Source organism: Aythya fuligula, chromosome 2 (genome assembly GCF_009819795.1).
Source record: "Aythya fuligula isolate bAytFul2 chromosome 2, bAytFul2.pri, whole genome shotgun sequence".
NCBI lineage: Eukaryota > Metazoa > Chordata > Aves > Anseriformes > Anatidae > Aythya > Aythya fuligula.
Window position 1 is genome coordinate 34,547,667 of NC_045560.1, and position 23,337 is coordinate 34,571,003.

Below are 23,337 nucleotides of genomic sequence, written 5' to 3' on the forward strand. Positions count from 1 at the left end.
TGCCATTCTAACGGCCATGTTTGCAATCCGTACACAGAACAGCTGCTGCTGTACTACCCGCAGACAATTGGTTGAACCCAGAGAGCTAATGTCTTCTTGCTGCTAGAAGATTTTCTTTCTGGTTCTTTCTGCAGTCGTCCTGCTGGTGTCCTGCGAGGTGTCGAGATCCAGCCAGCGACACACGAGGCGAGGGAGGTGCTGCAGGCGACCCACGAGGCGTCGAGGTGCTGAAGACCCCGGGCTGCTGCTGAGCGCCCCGCACCAAGGCAGCCTTCCCCAGAGGACGACCAGCTCCACGTTGTGGTGGCCGCAGGCAATATGAGCCGGCAGCCACAGCAGGAGCAGCGCGAGGAGGCCCCCGGGGACGAGCCGTGCCCCATCTGCCTGGGCCCGCTGTCCAGCGCAGCCCGCATCGACCCCTGCAGGCACTCCTTCTGCCTGGAGTGCATCCAGCTGTGGGCTGCGCAAAGAGACACGTGCCCGCTGTGCCGTGGGCACATCGTTGCAGTTGTTCGCCTGGCCCGAAGACCCCGCGGAAGATTCCAGCGCAACGCGCGGCTGGGGCGGCGGCAGCAGCAGCAGCAGCAGCGGCAGAGGAGCCCCTCGAACTACCGCTCCCGCAGCGTGTCGCCCCGGCGCAGGGCGCGCAGCCGCTCCACTGAACGTGGACTTGAGAGGAGCTTCTCCTGGCACGCGGGACAGGTCGGGCGCAGACTGCCACGCTCCCCGCAGGACGCCGAAGTCGGGGACACGTCCTGGCTGCACAGGGTGCGGCAGGAGGAGCCGGGGGCCGGGGAGCACGCGGGCCGGCAGGCCGGGCCCCCCGCCTGAGCAGGCGGCCGGGCCTCACCTGGGGCCGGGCTGGGGGTGGCAGCCACGATTACCCCAGGAATAATAAATTACCACTCTTCCACCCTGCAAAGCCTCTGCCTGCACTTCTTCCTGCATCGCTCGGCAGCGGGGGCTGAACGCAGCCCTCTCCCGCTGCCCCCGCCATGAATTGGTTTGGGGATGTCTGCTCCTGACGGGGAGCGGCTGTGGGTGGTGGGTCCCCGAGGGAGACGTGGGGGTGAGAAGTCATTTGGGGGGTGAGGAGTTGTCATGGCAATGGGAAGTGGTGGGGACAGGAGCAGCCACAAAGGTGACCTGGCCTGAATGGCAAAAGGGCTGACAGCAAAGGTCTCTGGAAAGTCTGCCAGCAGAGAATGCCTGCCAGCTGCGGAACCGGGCCTGGCATCCCGCAGCATTCCTGGAAGGCGCTGCTGGCCTCCTGCAAGTGCAGCCTATGGGTACCTAAGAAGCAGAGGCTGCCTGCAGGTACCACCAGGTACCACCAAGGGCAAAGGCAGGGAACTACAAGAGCACCGGGCTGTCTCAGGAGGAGGAACAGCTCTGGGAAGGGTGCCATCCTCAGAGCCTAGGAAGCAGCGGTGTCTGTCGGCTGTCTCAGGTGAAACACAGAAGTTAGCAGCGGCTTTTGGCTGCTCTAAGGAGGTGTGCTATGCCCTCTTCTGTCTCTCTCAGTAGAAATAGGACTCCTTTTCGACCCAAAATGGAGCGCCTCTCTCCCTCAGAGCTTCCCGTGCTGCACAAATTGTTCTTGCCTACATGACATGAAACCCATTGAACCTTTGCTGGGGGTACGTGGCTGACTCCGAACTCTGTGATGGGAGCCTCACGTCTTTGCAGTGACACTTTGTTTTGATTCCTTGGGGCCCACTCCTGGGTTCGGTCTCTTCTGAGATGGCTTTCCTAAATTAGCCCAACACCTCTCTCCATGCCTGCCTGGAATCACAGCATATTGCCTAGTGGGGGGTTGTGGCCATCTGTAATAAAGAGAACTTTTCAGCAAAGAAAGCCTCTGTGCCCTGGGATATTGCAGCGTCCTACCGACTCCCACTTGCCATCTCTCTGCATTCACAGGCTGGGCCTGTTCCTGCAGGGCTCAGCCCTTTGGAAGGGCACGGCATGAACTTCAGTGTTGTCAGAAGCAGGATTCTGTAAAACGCGCACTCGGGGATGCTTTTGAGGAGATGGTAGAAGAATGCTGGGAGGTGCACGAGGCTGTCCTGGTTTCAGCTGGGACAGAGTTCATTGCCTTCCCTGCAGCTGCTACAGAGCTGGCTTCTGGATTTCGGAAGACAGTGATGCTGATAGCACACCAATCTTTTAGTTGTTGCAGAGCACTGCTCACACAGAGTCAAGGATGTTCTGGCTGCCCACACCGCACAACCAGCGAGGAGGCTGCAGGTGCACGAGGAGCTGGGAGGGGACGCAGCCAGGACAGCTGCCCCAAACTGGCCAGAGCCATGTCCCATGCCCTGTGGGGTTGTGCTGAAGGCTGGGACTGAGCGGGTTGTCCGCAGCGTGGCTGCCACCGCGCGGGGTCTGTGGGCATCATCACTCGGTGGGTAGCGAGTGATTGCGCTGTGCAACACCGTGCAGTCATCCTGGCAGAGAGAAGGCTCGGCGGGATCATAGCAGTGTCTGAACATCTCCAGAGGGAGGATGCAAAGAAGACGGAGCCAGGCTCTTGTCAGCGGTGCCCAGCAGCCGTACAGCTCTAGGTGGACTAGCCTGAGCAGGGGAGCTGGAACAGATGACCTCCGGAGGTCCCTTCCATCCCCAAGCCCTGTGGGAGCTTCCTCCTGGGTTAAAAACAGGCCCTTTTTAGACCACTGACACCCAAGATGGCATAGGACGTCACCACTTCAAGTAGCCAGTGTGGCGCTGCTCATTTCTGTCATCCTGAGACAGCCAAGAGGTGGCGATGTTCCTCATTTTCTCTAAACAACACCACGTTGCTTATGCACGTTCCCACTGTCTCTGGCCAATTTCCACCTTCCCAGGTGATAAGTTGTTCCTCAGCTTCTTGTTGTGTCCTTATCAATGGTGGAACGCAAAAAGCAGTGTAACTTTACAAGACCCGTTTGGGAGAATTAGAAAGCAGGAATTCTTTATTAACAGTGCAGGGCATAGAGGGGATAATTCCACCCAACATGGACATCTAAGCAAGACAAAGACTACTTATTAATGGTACGGTGATATCCATGTTCCTGCAGTTCACAGGACAGGCCTTATTGGTTTCTCAGACCTAATTATCCTATTGTCCCTCCTGCTGTCGCAGGCGCAGTAACCTCTAGTGGTCACACTTTGGGGACTTTCTGAAGAAGGCTCATAGTTTTTCTCATCTTGTACTTCTTTCCATTTGCACGTGCTCAATCATTGTTTAACTGGTTCAGCACTTTTGATCTTTTACAAACTCAGCCAACTTAATTGTTTTAAGCTCTACTTTGGGCACCATTCTCACAACAGCATTGACTTGCTTCAGTCAGATGCCCTCTGTCAGTGCTGCCCTCAGGGACACCCCCAGAGCCTGCTGATGTCACCTCTGGCCTCACAGAAGGCGGCTGCCTATAAATGCCCTGCACGGGGCGCCTGCGGCCAGTCCAGCTGGTGGAGCTCGAGAGTTCGAGGTGCTACGGCTGGAAGGAGAGAGAGACGGGCGGAGCTGTTGCGCAAGGCACACGCGAAGCCATTCTTGTTGCACGCGAGCCATCGAGGCCCTTCGGTAATGCTCTCACACCTACAGACGTGCATGGGCCTCATCTGGCCTAAGCGTGGCCCTGCCAAGAAGGAGCTACCACAGGCCGATTTGCCATTCTAACGGCCATGTTTGCAATCCGTACACAGAACAGCTGCTGCTGTACTACCCGCAGACAATTGGTTGAACCCAGAGAGCTAATGTCTTCTTGCTGCTAGAAGATTTTCTTTCTGGTTCTTTCTGCAGTCGTCCTGCTGGTGTCCTGCGAGGTGTCGAGATCCAGCCAGCGACACACGAGGCGAGGGAGGTGCTGCAGGCGACCCACGAGGCGTCGAGGTGCTGAAGACCCCGGGCTGCTGCTGAGCGCCCCGCACCAAGGCAGCCTTCCCCAGAGGACGACCAGCTCCACGTTGCAGTGGCCGCAGGCAATATGAGCCGGCAGCCACAGCAGGAGCAGCGCGAGGAGGCCCCCGGGGACGAGCCGTGCCCCATCTGCCTGGGCCCGCTGTCCAGCGCAGCCCGCATCGACCCCTGCAGGCACTCCTTCTGTCTGGAGTGCATCCAGCTGTGGGCTGCGCAAAGAGACACGTGCCCGCTGTGCCGTGGGCACATCGTTGCAGTTGTTCGCCTGGCCCGAAGACCCCGCGGAAGATTCCAGCGCAACGCGCGGCTGGGGCGGCGGCAGCAGCAGCAGCAGCAGCGGCAGAGGAGCCCCTCGAACTACCGCTCCCGCAGCGTGTCGCCCCGGCGCAGGGCGCGCAGCCGCTCCACTGAACGTGGACTTGAGAGGAGCTTCTCCTGGCACGCGGGACAGGTCGGGCGCAGACTGCCACGCTCCCCGCAGGACGCCGAAGTCGGGGACACGTCCTGGCTGCACAGGGTGCGGCAGGAGGAGCCGGGGGCCGGGGAGCACGCGGGCCGGCAGGCCGGGCCCCCCGCCTGAGCAGGCGGCCGGGCCTCACCTGGGGCCGGGCTGGGGGTGGCAGCCACGATTACCCCAGGAATAATAAATTACCACTCTTCCACCCTGCAAAGCCTCTGCCTGCACTTCTTCCTGCATCGCTCGGCAGCGGGGGCTGAACGCAGCCCTCTCCCGCTGCCCCCGCCATGAATTGGTTTGGGGATGTCTGCTCCTGACGGGGAGCGGCTGTGGGTGGTGGGTCCCCGAGGGAGACGTGGGGGTGAGAAGTCATTTGGGGGGTGAGGAGTTGTCATGGCAATGGGAAATGGTGGGGACGGGAGCAGCCACAAAGGTGTCCTGTCCCGACTGAGGAAAAGGCTCAGAGCAGAAAGTTCCACCTTCCCAGGTACTAAATTGTTCCTTAGTTTTACACAAACAGAAAAATAAGCAAAATAACACACCGTGTCTGGATTGCCCCTTCTGGTTCATCTTTAATACGTTCTGTTTAAACCACAAGCCCTGGTCTACTTTTCCGCAAGAGAACTGCTTATGTCCGCACTGATTTGTTCTCCCTTCCCCCAGCTTCATGAAGCTATCGGACCTCTATAGGGCTCACAGCAAGCCTTTTAAGAGATATGCTGAGAAACCTGGAGCATCCACTACCGTGCTCGTGTGTCAGATTTTCTGCATTTTTGGGGCACAATATAATCAAAGTCCTATGCATTATTTGGATCACCTGTTAGCAACTCAAACACAAGACTTGAAACTGTATCTCTGGCACTCTGCAGCAGGTCTAAGCAGAAGAACACAGGCAGGCTAACAAGAGAAAGCCAATTTTAAAGTAATACCTGACAGCAAAGGGGAAAAAATATAACTAATCAAGAACAGTACTCACATGTACCAGGCACAAAACCTAAATATAACCTTCCTGCAGTTGTTACAGTCTGTCTCACCAAATTAAGGACATTCAAAGCAGATGAGAAAGCATGGAGAGCACTCCATCAGCAAAAAGCTTTTTCAAAGGGAGAGCAGACAAAGAAATCTCTGCCACAGAGAAAGAAAGAGACCTTTATGCCTGCATAACCCTTCAGAGAGAAGAGCAAGCTACAGAGGAGCAGAAAGCGATTAGCCCAAATTAAAGAACTTCCTAAAGCAACACAACTCAGGACAGCAGCAAAGGCACCACTATGCCACCATGCTCGCGTAACTTTCGTGGATAATGACAAGGCTTTCACATGAATCCCGAAGGGGGAAGATAGTGCTAATAAACTACCTGCCCTCCAAAGGCAGAGTGATGATTATAAGGGAAATCAATACACAGCATCATGAGAGAAGTATACAGACCCTGCTGTGAAAGCTCGTAACAGGACTCAGCTCAGAGGAAAATGTAGGACTCTGAAAAGTTCTGCATTTACAGAACTGTTAACATCTCTTGTAAGATTAATTTTATCAGGCTCTTAGAAGGGAAAATAAATGAATGAAAGAACATACAAACTCCTGTAGTATTTTTTCTATTGAATTCTCTTACATTCATCCATGACAAACCTCCACTAGCGCAGTCAGATCCTGTCAGTTACTCAGAAACATTAACAAAAATGGAAGAAATACAGAAATGATCAATAAAAACAATCAGAAACGGTCAGAGACAACGATATTCCTTTGCACTGAGACACTGTAAAGATGAGGGCTGTTTAATTTATAGGTGTTTAGGAGGAAGCATGTCACACATGCAGTGAACAGAACAAAGCAGGTCAGCCCAGTGCTACTGTATGCATCCTGTTTTATAAAGGAACGAGGGGATTTGCAGTGAAATGAAGAGAGGTAAAACTACAAAGCCTTTAATGGGAACAGCTTTTACATGTAGTGGAAAATTAGCCTGTAGAAATCACATACTCACAGAATGATTATAGGAAAATGTGGTAAAGAAATTGAAATAAGACCCGACTTTATGTGCAGTCACATTAGCCAGGACATTTTTGAGAAGGTTTATGTACCGTTCCTCCTTACCGAGCAACTCTAGCTCTGACTGCCAGCAGCAAAGAAAAAGGAACAAGAAAATGTACATGCACCTTATTCCATAATTATCTGTGTCGAGAATCCTGTTATGTTACACCTGCTATTGGCCACTTTCAGTCCTATGAGAAAGGACTACATTAGTCTCCAGCTTTAACTTCAAAGGCTATTTTTACTTCCATAAACAGACATCTACCATTGCTCAGACATTAAGAAGTTGAAAGCTAGGCTCCACCGTACTTATTCTTGCTGGAAAGTCCTTAACTTTGATGCTATTTCTTCCACTTAACCTTGTCAATGGCACTGAGTTAAAGGAAGATAGTACAAATTGAAAAAAGGAGGCAAGACATGCATTGTTTGAGACTAAACATGAAACAAGTCATGTTGTTTCTGAAGCTTAAAAGACGTGACACGAAATATGAAAAGAAGTAGAAAAACAAATGAAAAAAGAGCAGAACAATACAGAACATTAACAACAACCATGTGTTTATTATCAGCTAGCAAGACATAGGAATTTCCATCTAGAAATCATGTAAGCAGGCTATCAGCTACACGCCTACACAGTCAAATAGCTTTAATTGCACCTGATTTCCCTGAATTACAGTTCTATTACGACCATGAAGTCAATGCCCTCTAGTGTATCTCTGTGTTCACTATATATGTGAAGTGTGTTCACATTTTAGATTTATTTTTTTTCAGGTTATGTGGTATTTATGTGTTTTCCTGAACCTGTATGCTTCCTTAATATCAGAAGTCAATTGACAGAGAATGATGGAGATTATTTTCTGTATTTCTTAGCCAAATCAAGCACATCCTGGGTTCAAATCCCAAATGTACTTCAATTGTATCTTGTTTCTTTCTACATCACTCTTTTCTGACTTCCAGCCCTACGCAGCCCATCTGATTTCCCTGCATTCTTGCATAACATCCCCTGAAACCTTCTTTAAGTTAGGGAGTTTATCTGAGGACAGGGAAGAAAGAAAAAACAGGTGATATTGCAGAGGAGAGTTACTACCTTTTCTCCTCCCCAAGCCCATTTCAATGTATTTTCAAAATTGACATCTGAAAGTATTTGACCTGAAATAAAGCAAAGCCACAGCCAGAAAACACAGTAAGGACATTTCTGCAACTATTCAGAGAAAAATCTATACAAGAAAGTGTAAATGAGACAAAAGAGTTTAAATTCTAGTCCTATGCTCTATGAGTAATTCTTTTCTTAGCATAGCTGCGGCCTAAACATCCCTAGTTGACTGTACATTTGGATCCAGTTCACTGTCCCTGCTAATATGTACAGTGAAGAGAACAGCACAGGCCAAGGGTCGCTAGGTAGAAGTAAAATTGCAGAAAAAGACCTGGACAACAGATTCATGAGGATCACCTGAGTGCTCTTGCTGCTTGAGGTTCGTTGCGTACAGAGCTGTACTAGCAAGAACTAGGAGATTGTAGTAGGAGATTGATGAAAGTCATTCTTCATTTTGGCATTTGGGAGAATGGCCAGTAGAAGGCAAAGAGCCACCAAGACTGCTGCGGGCTGGAGAATGTCATGTATGAGAAGAGGCTCAGAGAATGGGTTTGTTCAGCCTCAAGAAAATACAGCTAAGGGAGGACCTTATGGCTACCTGCAGCAGGAAGAGCCAGGCTGTTCTGTACGATGACAGGATGAACAGGCAAGAGAGAACTTAAACAAAGGAAAAATCCCATTAAAGATTAAGGAGAAAAAAAAAATCATCGTGATAGTGGTCAAGCATAAGAACAGGCTGCCCAGAGGTGTTATGGAATCTCCATCTCTGGAGACATTCCAAACTTGAACAGACACGGATTACAAACAAGTTGATCTAACATTGAACTTGGATCAGACTTTGAAAATTGGCCCTGCCTGGGGTCAGATGACCTCCTGTGGACTCCTGAAACCTCAATTATTCTATGAGCCTATAACTTATGCAAACAGATGAAAAAGCATTACTACCTCAGAAGTGCTACATTTCACAACACAAATAACTATCAAGGCAATAGAGACTATACGACATCAACACCTTTGTTGATGGAGGGGAATGAAAAACCATTGCACAACAATTCTTTTCACATCTGAATGGTGTGTCACAGAAAATGAGCTTTATACTTACCAAACTGGCCATTGCACTTTATGAAGAGTTCAATCACACCATAGGCAATGGTGGTTGCAGGAGGAATCTCAAGGATCACACTAGAATCCTTCGCCGTACTTACACTGTCACTCACTGAAACCTAGGAGACATTTATTCACTGTTTATTCGATTTAACTGTTGTGTAGCTTAAACACAAAATTGAGTAAGGGAAAAAAAAAAAAACACAGAGAAAGAACATACTTTACTCTATTATGTCTAACTAAAGCACATCTAATATCTAACATCTGAAAGAAGCACAAAACGAGCAGTGAGGTAAAAGCACTGAAGTGCCGAGAGCAGCTCCCAAACTCTCAGCTACCCTGTTCAAATACAAAGTTGACCTTCAGGTGCAGCTTTTGCCATGTGAATCAGAAACTCTGTTGCTACGAAAGTGGCACCCACTTCAGTATCCTGCCCTACCCTCTTCTATCCTGACACCCTTTTTGCCCAACTGGGGACTGGTACCAGGACAATGGCACTTGCAGAGATGGTTGTTGAACTCCAGGTGTCTGCCACTGGAGACTCCCTGTACACAAAAGTGATTCATCTGAAGCTTTGAAAAAAATTATGCAGGATGAGCACATGTTTTGACTTTGGTAATTCCCTCTCAATTCACTAGCAATTTTTCAGATGTCCTCACTACGCAGTTAATCTCTACTCCCATGATAGAAAACAAGCAGCTTCTCAAGAAGCATTAAAACTCACTGCAAACATTTTTGATAAATGATTGGCTTTTCAACTGAATTTGCCTCATCAAATGCTTTCTGCTCTTCAACTTTCACTGAATTGGTGGTTTATGGTCTGCTGTAGGCAGGAATCTCGAGGAACTGAATCATAATGCTACAATATTGATTGAAATCCCATTCCAGGCTCACACTAAAAGATGACACCTTTTGCCAGTGCAGCAACAGGAAAGGCAGTTTGTATTTCTGAAGTTTCACAATGAAGTAATGCAGTGATTTCTTACAATTGAAAGTTTAACATGGTAAGGAAAAATGAAAAATACTCTGAAGTCTATTTGGCACAGAGAAATCAGAATTTCTTCACAGATAAACTGCAGGTTTAACTAGACAATTATTCTATTCCATACAGATCTTTTAGTATCTTTTACCTTTACAGTTTTTGTACTGCATCCCAGCAGACCACTGATTTTTTCTTCTGTCTGGATATGTTCAGCTATCGTGCACTTTTGAGTTGTTACTATCTTCTCTCTCAAGATGCACAGTACTTCACGTTTTCTTTCTATTACTTGTTGCAGTAAACTACTGTTCATATTTATCATTCTGAAACAAGAAGAGACACCATTAACAAAACTGCTAGGACATAGAAAAGACATATTCTTAATTGTTTGAAGACTCTTTTAATCTGCAATTCTTACTCAGAAAAAAAAATCGTTCAAAATCCTTACCACACACACACAAAAAAACATGCAAGCACATAACATGCAAGAAGATTCTTGCTCCAAATTCTGAGTCACCAGTTTTTCCTTGAGGGATGAAGGCTGAGAGGGACAGCTTGAAGCCAACTCTCACAGTTTGCTATAGGCCTGTTCTGGTATTCACTTATACCCTAGCCTGGTTGAGAGGATCAGCATTGACCACATACTTCAGAGGTGGGAGACAAAAGATTTCATGGATGTGGGAATTAAAAAAAGTTCCTAAAAAAAAAACACCACCCACTATGAACTCCTGTGTTAATTAACTGTATGACCTCATGATTTAAAATTAATGACTGGGACTGTCGTTGTCAAAAGAAAAAATTACTTTGAGAGGGACAAAATCATCCCTGCTCCATAACATAATTCAGCATTTCTTTAAATGTTGCTGAAGTTGTTCTCCAATAAGGTATTTTTTAGAATACGCAGAAGAAAGAAAACGTCCCAGAAACTATAAGAGAAAATTATTTTCTAAGAACAGAAAACAAAATTTACTACCCTGTCTTCTGGGGTGTTAACAGCCTTTCTGATAAGTTACAGCAACTTAACTGTATTTGACTGATTAAAATGTGTCAATTATGTTATACTTTTGCAATATACCCACTGGAGAGGTCCTCACAGTGGATGTCGTATTTCCTAAGAAAAGGCATCTCTTGCAAGATATCTGGAAGATTAAAACATTGCTACCCCTGGCTGAAGTCTTTTCTTCTCTATTTTACTGTAAATGGCTTTTCATGGGGCTGAATGGCAGTTCCCCAAAAATACGATGGAAAGACGTGTTCTGATTCTACTTTATTTAAATCAAGATATCTCCACTTTTAATTAAAAGGGTTTAGATTTATTAGATTCTGGAGTTTTGGATTTATGCAGTCTGTATAAGTCTGAAGTCAGCTTGGCTCTTTATTAAATTAAAAATATCCTCAGGCAATTTTTGATCTCTGGAGAGTTACATGCTTATATGAAAGTTCAATCAGTTGGAATGAACTGTCTGGAAACCTTAAAGTTGATTGTTTAAACAAGGGAAAGAAAATACCTCTGAAGCAATGCAGCAGCCACTAGAAAATCACCCCCAAACATTCCTGAGATTATTAATACAACTTTTCTTTTCGTGTGGTGCAAAGCCATGCTTTACGCTTGGAATGCAATGAATCTTTGGATTAAGAAAAATTGAAGAAATGTCAGACTATCACAAACACTGCTGCTCTCAGAAGTGCCTGCCAAACTGGAGCTATTAATTATCAGCGCATCTTATAGAAGACCACCAAGCCTATCATATCCTTCACGGTATTTATTTATGATTCTGAAGAGGTGGGCTGAGCACCCCGAAAATATAAATTAAGTCACAGACAACTTGAAGTTCTAACATATGACCCAAGAAGCCACAAGTGAAGAAATATAATGAAGAAGTACAAAAGCAATTTGTCAGTTGCTTTCCTATGCCATATTTTTTGCCTTCTTTAGAGGGTGACAAACTTGTGAGTAAGAGCAAAAGAAACAAAACAAAGGCAGAAAGCCACAGATTAAGCAGGTTTGAAGTTTCTGAATGTACATTAACATAAAAGGGATATCAAAGCCTGATTTAATCCTATCCAAATGAATGACCACAATAATTCAGAGACTTTCTCTTCCATTTCCTTCTACAGCATTCTGTCTGAGGTGGGACTGGCTCAGATCCCCTCACGCTCCTGGCTCTGAAGTTCAGCAGAAATGCCTCTCCCCACTGGGTTTAGGGAGTACAGGATGGAGAGTTTAAAGCCACACACCCTTATGAACAGTTAGCCTTTTCTTTAAATGCTCTCCTCCAGACTTCTGGCACTGAGCTTTCTGCCCTGAAGTGCCTTGGGCCCTGGTGTTTTGTGCACGGGCACATCACGGGTGTCACAGCACAGCCGACGGAAAAAAATGCTCTGCGCTTCTTGACAGAAAGCACAGGACAGTGACTCAAACAGGAGGCAACACGAGGTAAAACAAATACCTGGCTTATCTAAATTATCCTTGAAAAGAGGCATCAAGGACAAAATGCCACAGGGTTAAAGTTTGACAGTCGAAGCTAAGCCTAAAATATTGCAGGGCAATGGCTGCTGAATCTACAGGTGTACTTTTGCAAGGACTGAACTCATTTGCCACCACAGCTCTCTCAATATCAAGCACAGCAAGATGAGCGAGATGGCTGAGTTAAACCCCTGAGAACACAGGCATGCAGGCACATGGAAGCAAATTTTCTTTAAGCAGGTCACTTTTCAAAGCTATTATTTCTGCTCTGCAACCCTCACTCTTCCCATCTTTCACCATCTATTGTGCAGGAGCGCTCAGCAGCCTGGTGTGACCTGTGCTGTTACTGCACTCTCTCCCCACTTGAGAAGCTGAAGTACACAGAAGAAAACACTATCAAGTAAAATGAGATGTTGGTTTGCTATTATCAATGCACACAGTATAAAACTGGATAAATATAGATCAATTAAAAGATAAGAATGATGGTTTTCCGTTTGATAGCTTGTTCTTCTTAAACAACCTTCCTGAGGCCAATGATTTGCTATGCTGGAAGCTCCACAGGTCAAACACGAGCAGAAAAGAATCTGAGTTCTCCTCTCACTCTTTACATCTGATTGGATTTAACGCTTCCACTACCCTACAATGCAAAGGCTTCCATCACTATTAATCAAACTTCTTCTTCTTGCATGAGGAAAGGAGTGGAGAAGAAACAGGCACAAAGGCAATTTGCTGCAGATCAGAAGCAGGAAAAAAAAGAATAACGGGAGAAACCAACGGAAGGCAAGAGGAGTACAGACAACACCTGGCTGTCACCGCTTAATGCTTGTTCTTCTAAAACCCAAAGCCGAGACTGAGGGTCTTCCCTGCAGGGCAGGTCTCTGGCCAGACTATTCACAGCAGAACAAGGCCAGGACTGTCCTGCCAACAAACCCTGCCCAGGCTTCTCAGTACCGTGTCCCACAACCCTCACAGCAACACGCTGACCGATTCACTACAGCTGCCTACAGGAACTGTTTCAGCTGCGGGTGCTGCCATCACAATACAGTCAGCTCTCTTGCCTGCCTGCTCAAACCCTCCCAGTCCAAGCTATCCATGCGAGTGAAGAACCTTTTCTGTCCTGCACAGGGCCACGCCAGCTCAACACACCTCCCCACCCAGCTGCCCAGACATGGGTGGCCTGCTCTCAAACCTCCAAACACAACTTCTTCCCCAATATCCACATGCCTGTCTTCAAAACATCTCTCAACTGCTTTTCCAGAAATCCTCTGCTTGTTCAGTCTTCTCCACTTCATTTATAACATGCGACAGTATGCTGATGTCTCCCAGCCAAACGCTGCTTGTTGCATGGCATCAGCCTTTACCCAGCTTTGTCCCTTCTCAAATAAAGACCTCTAAAACAGTGCCAGAGTACAATTTATCAGCCCTCGCTCAGGCACTGCACAAGAAGCACAGACGCACTTCTGTTGTTAACCTGTTTCAAATGTAACCTCTCTGACCCACTTTTTACTGTCGTACCAGAACAAAGTACCTGCTACATCAGCTTATTGATGGCATTTCACAATTTTCCCCACAGAATAACCTGGCAATTACTTTGTAGAACAACTTCCTCAAGAATACCAAAGACTTGTGAGAGTGCAAGTGACAGACAGCTTCTCTATTTTCTATTCAGCATCCTCCTGATGTTTTAAATCACAGACACACAATTGATTTTACTTAATGCTGTCTCCCAACATGCTGCGACTTTGTATTGCTCACGTGGCACATTTGGTAGAAAAATGATGAATGTTTGTCTCATCATACTCATAAATGCTTAAGTTGTTATAAAGAATAAATAAAACATCTGCATCGGAGTGAGACTTCAAGAATGGCCAAGACATTGAAAACAGGAACCACAGAATGGCTCTGGTTGGAAGGGACCTTAAAAATCATGGAACTCCTGCCCCCTGCTGTGGGCAGGGATGCCTCTCACTAGATAAACCACTAGTTTAAAGCATAGGACTCTGCCCTAAAATCAGTATTTTTCAGTACTCTGAACTAGCAGGCACAAAGTAATACAAAAAGCAAGAATAATGTGTCATAAAATATGTGAAGCTCATAAACCTAGAGGGACCATTTATTTTTCTGTTGCATATTATGTTAATAAGTGTGTTCTGTATGCAAAGTGACACTGCTTTTGCAAATCAGGAGGGATCTCATCCTACATCCTTCAGCTGTCATCCCTTTTCTGAAAAGGAGAGCCAATGCAGCATCTGGAATCTAATTAAGGATCAGCAGGATTATCCTTTTTAAGGTTCACCTGAGAACTGACAAGAAACCAATTTGCTGCCACTCAGCACTTCCAGCTTCCTGAACCCTGAAGACTCACACGACAGTACACAACATGTATCAGCTTTGACATTTTTGGGTGTGCTTTCTGTTATTTATCTCTAACTTTAATTTAACAGCCTAATATAAGAACACTTTCAATTGCAATTTGATTTAGAGCAATTATGGTTTTATTATTTCTATAACAAGCACAAGCAACGTATGTAATTAGATGAAATCAAGAGCACTTAGCTGACCCTCATCCCAAAAGGACTGACCAGTAAACATCCTCTTAGTACCTTAACACTTTGCATCCCAAATCACTAACTTCTAGGCAACAACACTCCTGCATGCTGAATGCCTGAGTTCCACATGATGCTCCATGAAGGAGACGAAAGCTAGAAACCATGGATGAGTTCTCTCACAAATCATAGAATATTTATGAATTAGTGACTAGCATTTTATTTGTAAGGAAGTGCCACAATTTCCAGTAAGCCTCAGAATTATGCTGAAGAAAAAATAATAAAATTAAAATTCTGCTAGCCTCATCACTTTAGTGACCCAACAAAAGCCACTCACTCTATCAATTACACCATTTGCGTCACAAGCTTTAAATAAGCTCTGAGCATCTACTCCATGAACCAAAAACTAGCTCCTTGCATAACAGCACACACACACATTAAACTGGACTATATCACTGCCAGACCCACTTAACAGTCCTGTGGGACTGTGTATATGAATATCTTCTTCATCAGATGTCAGCATCTCAGCCTGTTTCCTAGTCTAGCATGTGAGCAATTCAGTGGCACCTTTCAGGTCCTTACACCAGAAAAATGTATTTCAGCAAGCAACTTATTTACAGTCATATATACTTATATAATCTTCTTCTGAGTGTAGAAAATAATTGTAAGTATTTAGTTGCATTCAGGATTATAACCCCAAAATATGTTGAGGTAAATCTGATTTTCTACAGGAAGATTATTTATTTGAACAGAGCAGATCACACTCCAGAAAACCAAGTGAAAGCTCATTGTTCAAAATAGAAGTTATTCTAGCATATTCTTCTGTAGCACCCTATCTAGTCTTAGAAACAAGATTCTAAATCTTGACTGATGTTATTTTTTTGACACTAGATGCACATAGATTTTGCAGGTCTGGTTCACACATTTATTCCAGACTAAATCTTTCTTGGCCATTGCAACGCCCGTGTTTGAAGCATACCTGTCCTTGACATCTTTCATAAGCTGCTGCAAGTCAATTTCCTGCTTCCTCAGGTTTCCAAAGGAGGACTGGCTTTCCACGTAGCCCTTCCCTCCAGCTCCCAGGCTGATCTTTCCAAATGAAGTTTCAATACTTCCTTGAACAAAGTCTTCAAATTTCCCCATGTATTTTGCGAAGTCAGACTCCACAATCACTAGGAAAAGAATAAAAGTAATTTCTACCCATGAAGACAAATGCTGAAACAGTCCTGAAGTCATTAGAAAAACAAGAACTAACAGAAAACACAAACAGTTGATGTTAATGAAGGCAAGAACAGTACTTAACAGGTAAATAGGGAAGTTCACAGCTCTGCAACTTTTGCTTCCTCCATATTTTTATCGCCTTTGCTCAGCTATCGTCTACATTTTGCCATTTTAGGAAAACATCTGGTGAATGAAATGCTGAGCTCAGATGCTACGGAAGACTTAAGAAGCATGACAGAAATTAACTTCAGGAACAAGGGAGAACTATGAAGTAGATCTGCCTATAATAGGTTTAATATTTTTCCATTATCTTGACATATCTCATCATAACCCTGTCCCAAAGCTCACTGAAAACCAGTGGAAACATCTAATTGGCTTAAATCAAACTCTCAATCTCTTATGTCAATAAACCAGAGAACAGACTCAGAATCAGCTTATTTTCTGAGCTAGCTACAATTAAAATCTACGCATAAGTACTTATCTGTTTATCTATATTCAGAATTATGTCATGCCCAGAAATACAGGATTCCAGACCATTACCTGTTTAGCACTGGATGGAGAAATAAATACAAGGATAAGTGTTTTTTAACTGTCTGTGCAAGAAGAAAGGAAGCTGTGGTAACACCTGCAAGCATCTTCTGGTCTGCTACCACCAGCAGAACAGTTGGTTCAGTGCTTTTTTACCTGGAGCACTGCAGAGTTTCATGCTACTGTCACATACTGAAAACTCCCCAAAATACTCTAGTGGAGCTCCTGAGGCCACACACAGCACAACACAGCAGCACTGTGTGGCTCGACAGCTATCAGCACTCAGTCGCAGTAGTCCATCTAAACATTTTTTTAAACGTTTCCTAGTATTATTCTAGCTAAATGAACAGTCAAGTGAGAAAAAGATGCAGCCATCTCATTCCTAAGGATTGAAAATACTTCAGAGCATTCCTCTGAAAAGAGCCCCCTGGTAACGTGACTGAGAATAACAAAAAAAAAAAAGATTCAGCTTCACACACTTTTTGTGTACAATAACAGTACTGCCTGAGTAGGGCTTTACCTGGTTTTATAGGTTTGTCTTCTGTAAGCACATCACTCAAGGAGACTGTCAAGAAATGATACTTGGGCTTCTGCCAGCACCAGAATGTCTTCCTCTTTGTAACCAAGCTGAGAAGCTGCAGCTTGTCCGAGGCATTCAAGTGAGAGACAGGGATTAAGTCACCTCCACTGTCTGTTTCTCTCACAAAATTCTTTGTTGCTTTTGCAAACATCTTGGAGAATCGTTTAGAGCCTGCAAGAATAAATCTATTTTTCAGAACTACAACAGGAAAGTACAAATATTTACATTTTCACTTTAAGAAGTTCTGCACAGTATTAACATAGGAACAGTTAGTGTTTTCACCCCATCTTTGCCACTCTGAGCTGGGAATCATGACACTTCAAGCAACTTCCCTCAAAGTAAAAAAGTTTTCACAGTAACAGATGAAACAATTTTAGTTTAAATTTTAAGTAAGCAACAGCGAATAAGAACAATGCACTACAAACATGATATGGAAGGCTTAAACATTACAATAATCATGAAATTCATGAGCACACGGATAATGAAGACAGCAAGATATGTGAGAAAGGAAATATTAAAATCTACAGCTGAACAATTCCTTCAAAGAACACCCATGGATAATTCATTTGCTACGGAGGAAAACAAACAAACAAAAAAAACCTTACATAACCTACCTGAAGTTCTAAGAAAAAGTATCCAGTAATGAGCACCCTGAGGAGACTTCTGAGGATCAGAAGAACACAGGTGCAGTGGCAGAGGATTAATGCCTCTCAACCGATTTCTTCATTTATTACCTAACATAAAATTGTCTTATTCCATAGAAGGTAATTGAATATTATTCATACAGATTATCTTGATTGTTTTAAGTGTGTTAACACATATAGGGATAGTAAAAATTCCTTTATAAAAAGCAACAAATATTGCTTTTTATACTGGCAGCTTTGTGACTAAGTTTTCTTTCTGAACTCCACCCCTGGAAAGTCCTGTTTCCTTTTTTTCCATTCTGAACCTTTTACCTCCAGTGTTTTCCAATTTTCTGGTTCCCATTAGAGTAACTACAGCTAAATAAAATATGTTGCTTGCAACTGTTATTCATAGCTGCTAAACAACTACTTACATTATCTTATTCTAGCTCTTAAATTTGTCTTAAAATTAAAAATACTGGCATCTCTTCTTGTGTAAGGTTTCCCTTACCCCAACCACTGCATTTTGCTCTATTAACAAGAAAGTTGACTTAACTCACAGAAAACATGGTAAAAATGACCATTCAGAAGTGCTAAACATGCAAATCTAAAAAACTTTTTTTAGTCTCATCAGATTTTTTTCCAGCTGTTTTACTTGGTATTTCTACTTTTTTTTTTTTTTCATTTGGCAGCATTCCTTTGAACCCTCCAGCTGACAGTGTAAAGTTCAACTATGAGCCTAAGATGTCCTAGCTGCCCATTTTATTTCTTTAAAATAGGTTACCCACATGTTTTTCATTAATTAATCACCTGTCCTGCTCCAAAGAGATTAGTTAGACTTGTCCATTACAAACACAGGCCAGAATTAGCTAAGACAGATTTCAAACAACCAAAAAAATATTGCAGTGACCATTCACAACTGAGGGAAAATGGCAAACCAATATACTAGCAGTTGGAATACAGGCGTCATGTTTTAGTATCAGTTGGAGGAGAGAAGAAAACCTTTCTTTGCAGATGGAAGCTTAGCTTTCCCCAAATCCCATTTCAGATAATATTTCACACAGTATTTACCAATTCATGTTAAGCTTCCTATGAAACCCCCATTGCCCATTCTTAGTTCTCCACATAAACAAGTAAAGGGCATTTCCCAATAACATTTTGAGGGAAAGGACTGGAACAATGTCAGTCTCCTAACATTTTACTCAAGTCTACTGTGGATTTCATTATAAAAAGAGGCTGCAACAAACTCACAGCACAGTCCTAGCTATACACACTAGGAGTATTTCCACTGACTTTCTTTTTCCCTTACCTTTTCCTAGGCTCTAAACCAAGTTTGATTTTTGCATTCTTATATTTCTTCTCCATAAATTTCCCCCATTTTAATCTCAGTGTAACGTAGTTTTACTAAGCAATGTAGCTCTACTGCAGCAGAGAAAAAAAAAAAAAAAAAAAAAAGAAAGAAAGAAAACAGCGAGGGTTGAGGGTTTGGGGACTTCTTTTATATGACTTTATATTTCACAACTAACCAGATGACTGATTTGTAATGGAGGGGACCATCATCACAATTTGCCCTGCATTAGCTGCTGTTCCCTTTCTTCAAGCATTTCTGTGCTTTATATGATTGATTGCTCATTCACTCTGATCCCATTTCTACACAATAGACTCACGTGGGCATACGGTCTTAAATGGAAAAGGCCCCCTAATTCTAAGGAGCTTATGAGAAGAGATATTGGAGAAGAAAAAAAAAAAAAGTTGTTGTGATTTGTCTTTCTGTTCCACACTCACTACATTTTATAAGACTCCTTTCTGATTCATGGTGGTTTGACTTCACAAACAGTTACCAGGCTTTTGATGGGTAAAAAGAATATCTGAGAAAGACCACAGAGTGCACATGAAAACTGCAGAAACTTACGAGGTAGGATACCTAGTATTGTCTTTACAATCAGGATGACAATATCAACGTCTCCTACACTTCACTGCGTTGGGAATGTCTTTGCAATGAGTGTATTTGCTGGTGCAGCAGTACCATAATAATATTCTATCCAAATTACATTTCTTTGGGTATTGTGCCTTTAATGTTCATTATAAAATGCACCCAAGTATCTTGTTTCACTTGTTCACAAAAAGACAGAGTACTGGGAGTTAATGCAACTACCAGGATCGAGGGCATCCTGACCAAATGCTCACAGAGTTGTTACAGACACAGCATTAAGAAAACTCTCCTTTTGCTGTTTCTTGCTCTGAAAAGCTTTGTTAGAACCATGCTTGGTTTGTGAGAATTACAAAGGAAGGTATCAAAGCTGGTAGGAAAAGCCTGTCAGAGTGAATTCACTCTTGCAGATTGATAGTTAGGTGTGAAAGCAGAAAAGGATGGAGGAGTAGCTTCCTCGCCTACCAAAAAATTTTAAATTAGCCTGAACCTGGGCTATGGGCAGATTATTCAATGAACAGGATGAGATCATGTAAAGATATTTACATGATATTTATAGCAACTTTACCAATTATTTAAAGAAACAAACCTTACCCTGCTTCTTTCATTTATCACAGCTCCATAACTCGATAGAGTAGATCATTAAATCTGAAAACACATTTAATGAATAATCAGATTTTACCTTTCTCAGCACAGAAGAGCAAGTTCTGAACAGCTGCCCAATATTTCTGACATTCTGTATACACATGCACTTTACAAAACATACCAATAAACCCCCCCAAACCAACATCTTTTTTCCATCCAATGTAAGATTACCCAGAACACCAGGCACAGTCCACAGGCAACCTGGGAAGCGAGTGGACTACCAAACAGGTCACCTTTTGTCGTAAAGGCATGCTAAGGACAACTCACAGACCGAAGAGGCCCAAGCAGTAGGCATGCAGTCAGAAGAGCTGCCAGACTTTAACTTTACCATGTGTCACCCTCTGAATTCTAACCAAGTCAGAGCTTGTCCTGAACGGCTCCTGAAGTCAGCAAGAGATGACAAGCAGTACGTGCATTTTATTACAAAGCCTTATTTTTGCCTGCTTTCCAGGCAAGTTATATTTAAACAAAAAGCCACAAAAGCTCACAAGCTCTCTCTTCTAAGCCTTGAGGATCTTCCAGCACGTGCCTCTGATGACTTGGTGCCACACAACCTACCCTGGATTTAACATGTCCAACCACAAGGACCATGGTGCCCTCACCCCAGGGACAGATGCCACCATCCCGTGAGGTCCCATTTTGGGGAGCCTCGTCTCACAGCACCCCACAGCTGCATACCTGGGGATGCCGGCCCTAAGGGATGAGGCGCTTCGTGTGGGCATGCAGCCATGTGCCGCCCTCACCAAGCCTGGCACTGAGGCAGCTGCAGCGGGCACCCAAGGGCTGCGCTTCCCCTCCGACGCTGACGCGCCACGCGTGATTTGCACTGATTCAACCTCTAGGGTTTGCGGTTTGGGCTTTGGGTTTTTTTTTTCTTCCTTAAAGCAGCCGGGTGACACACGGGCAGGCACGGAAGGGAAGCCAGACCCTGGCTTCTCCCCGAGGCTGCCACAGCGGTGCTGACAGGGGTGGCCCCGCGCATATGGGGCAGCGGGGCTTGGATGCAGGCTGTGGACCCCACTACAGCCTCACTCCTCCAGCCCCCTGGCAGGGAGAAAAGGGCTCAGCAGGGGCACTGCTGGCACCGCCAGCCCCTCCGCCTCCCTGGGCCCACCCCGGTACTCACGGCTGCCCTGCTGATCCCCGCTGCCGCGCCCCGGGGATGCACCGCGCCGCGCCCCGATGCGATGCAAGGCGCAGAGGGCGATGCCCCGAGGGGAGCCTGGGGCAGCACTGGGAGCAGGGAGGCTTCTGGTCAGCTCCGAGGCACCGTGAGCATGGGCGAAGCACCGCAAGCACAGGCGGCACCGTGGCGGGGTGAGGCAAGGCGAGGGGGAGCAAAGCCCCGCCCGGGTGCCCGCGCCCCGGGACGCGGGGGTGAGGCGGGACCGAGCGCCGCCGCCATTTTATGGCTCAGCGGCCGCCGCCCAGCACATGGCTGCGGGGTCTGGCACCCTGAGGGGGCTGCTGTTCGCCAGTGAAGCCCCAAAGCAGCTTCCAGAGTCCCTGGCTCCATCGCCTTCCTCCTGGATGTCTGTGCCCCTCACTTTCCTCAGGGGTTGAAGGGCAGCTGCGCTGGGGTCTGGGCTGCTGGTCGTGGTGGGCTCTGCCTGCTGAGCCCTGGTGCTGGGGGTGTCTGTGCAGCAGGGACCCCTGTGTGGTGGCATGGCCCTGACAGGGGCTGAGGTGGATTTGGTTTGATTTTCATGTCAGCTCAGCCACAGGAGGCAACAGTTCATTTTGCTGGGTTACTTCCAGTCACATAACAAAGGCAGCTTTTCCCTGAGAACTGCCAGATGATGGCATTTTATGACATACATACAACATTCCTGAGATGTCCTCTCAAACCTGACTGGGATCACTGACAGTCAGAGGATCAGCAGCTTGTATATGAAATCTGCTGGAGGCAATGCCCCTGCTGTGTGTGCAGCTGCAGATTTGCAACATTGAGGTCAATGCTGTAGGCATGGCTGGAGTCCAGTCAAAGCCCCAGTCCAAATGGGAGTTCCCAAGACAAGTTTTCTTCTTCTCAGTCTGGTTCAGGCCTTGAACAGCACTGCAAAATGAGAAATGTGGTCAATGGAGTGTGGTAGACAGGTTTATGAAGTGTAGTGTAATACAGTGAGCTCTGTGACTATAGCTCACCTCTCTGAAAGCAAGGCAACACCAGAATAATAGAACTTGGGTGCTTTATGATAGGACTGGCCCAGGAAGAAATTGATGGAAACATAAGGAGTAGTTCTTCAAGATATTTACTGAGCATTAAGGAAATATTTTTCAAGTGAACCATGCCACAAGCCAGGTCCTTCGCTTTTAGGTCAAAGAGAGAGCATTTGGGACTAGGGGGGATAGTCACACATGTTGAATCACCATATCTTAATGGAGTAAAGCCTGGCCTATGGAAGAAAAGTTGAAAGCTGGATGCCCTTAAATTAACAGTCCTAAGCGAGAGGTAACAGTTAATGTATATTGTACAAGTAGTTATCCATTCTGATAACTACATAAATTATCCAAAACTTCCAGTTAATTTTAGCAGATATTAGTCTGTCATCCCTTTCTGTTTCTCCTAAGTGACGCCCTCAGTAAATCAATGATAAATAGATTTTTCTTCTTAGGCTTCTATGGGCTAATAGAAATAAAAATAAACCCACTCTTAGAGCCTCATCATGAGAAAAAGTACCTTCAAGTCCTCAGGAGATCTCTTTCTAGGATCAGCACCGAGTTGCAGGATCACTAGCTCCAGTCATAATCTCCTGCAGTGGCTAGTAGCAGCACATTTCATCAGTAATCACGTGCTTACCCGTGGAGTGGCAACGTGTCATTCATTTCCAATGCAAGTGCCTGCTAAAGCAAATTTTGAGAAATCACGCCAGGAAGTGGCACTGAACCACATTGCCATGGAAATGTTCTCTGGGGAGGGAGGAGACTAAAACAGTGAAACTTGCCAGTCAGTTTAAGGATGTTACTGGTGGTTTGGTGTGCACCAAGTAAGGGGTGCCTGCACCAAGGAAATTTCCATCTTTTCAAGATAGACACAAGCCAGCATAAGATAGTTTTAAGATACTTTACATTAATTAGAAGAGACAGAACCTAGTCTGGGCATTAACAGACACTTTTGGGGCCAGGCAGCAGTTAATCTAAAAGTTTCAAAGGCTGATATCAAAACTGGCTGCAAATGGGACACATTTAGAATTGAACACATGCCTTGAACCCTCAGTCTTCATGAAAATGCTCT

At 45.2% G+C, this 23,337-nt stretch overlaps 1 protein-coding gene across 6 annotated transcripts in view; it reads right to left on the reverse strand.

The window, feature by feature from the left end:
- The window catches only part of GSDME (gasdermin E), a 35,372-nt gene extending 13,905 nt beyond the window's left edge, over window positions 1-21,467 (reverse strand). For 2 of the 6 annotated variants that reach the window (XM_032181250.1, XM_032181245.1), the window contains exons 1-7: window positions 21,229-21,467; window positions 20,052-20,105; window positions 18,837-18,949; window positions 16,845-17,075; window positions 15,555-15,747; window positions 9,714-9,885; window positions 8,582-8,702 (exon numbers count right to left, since the gene is read on the reverse strand). In XM_032181250.1, coding sequence (XP_032037141.1) covers window positions 8,582-8,702; window positions 9,714-9,885; window positions 15,555-15,747; window positions 16,845-17,055 — 697 coding nt within the window. In that variant the 5' untranslated portion in view covers window positions 17,056-17,075; window positions 18,837-18,949; window positions 20,052-20,105; window positions 21,229-21,467. Of the gene's footprint in view, window positions 1-8,581; window positions 8,703-9,713; window positions 9,886-15,554; window positions 15,748-16,844; window positions 17,076-17,518; window positions 17,615-18,836; window positions 18,950-20,051; window positions 20,106-21,228 lie in introns of those variants that run through there. The other 4 variants (XM_032181247.1, XM_032181246.1, XM_032181249.1 and 1 more) reach the window with 4 other exon arrangements.
- Window positions 21,468-23,337: the final 1,870 nt, after the last annotated feature.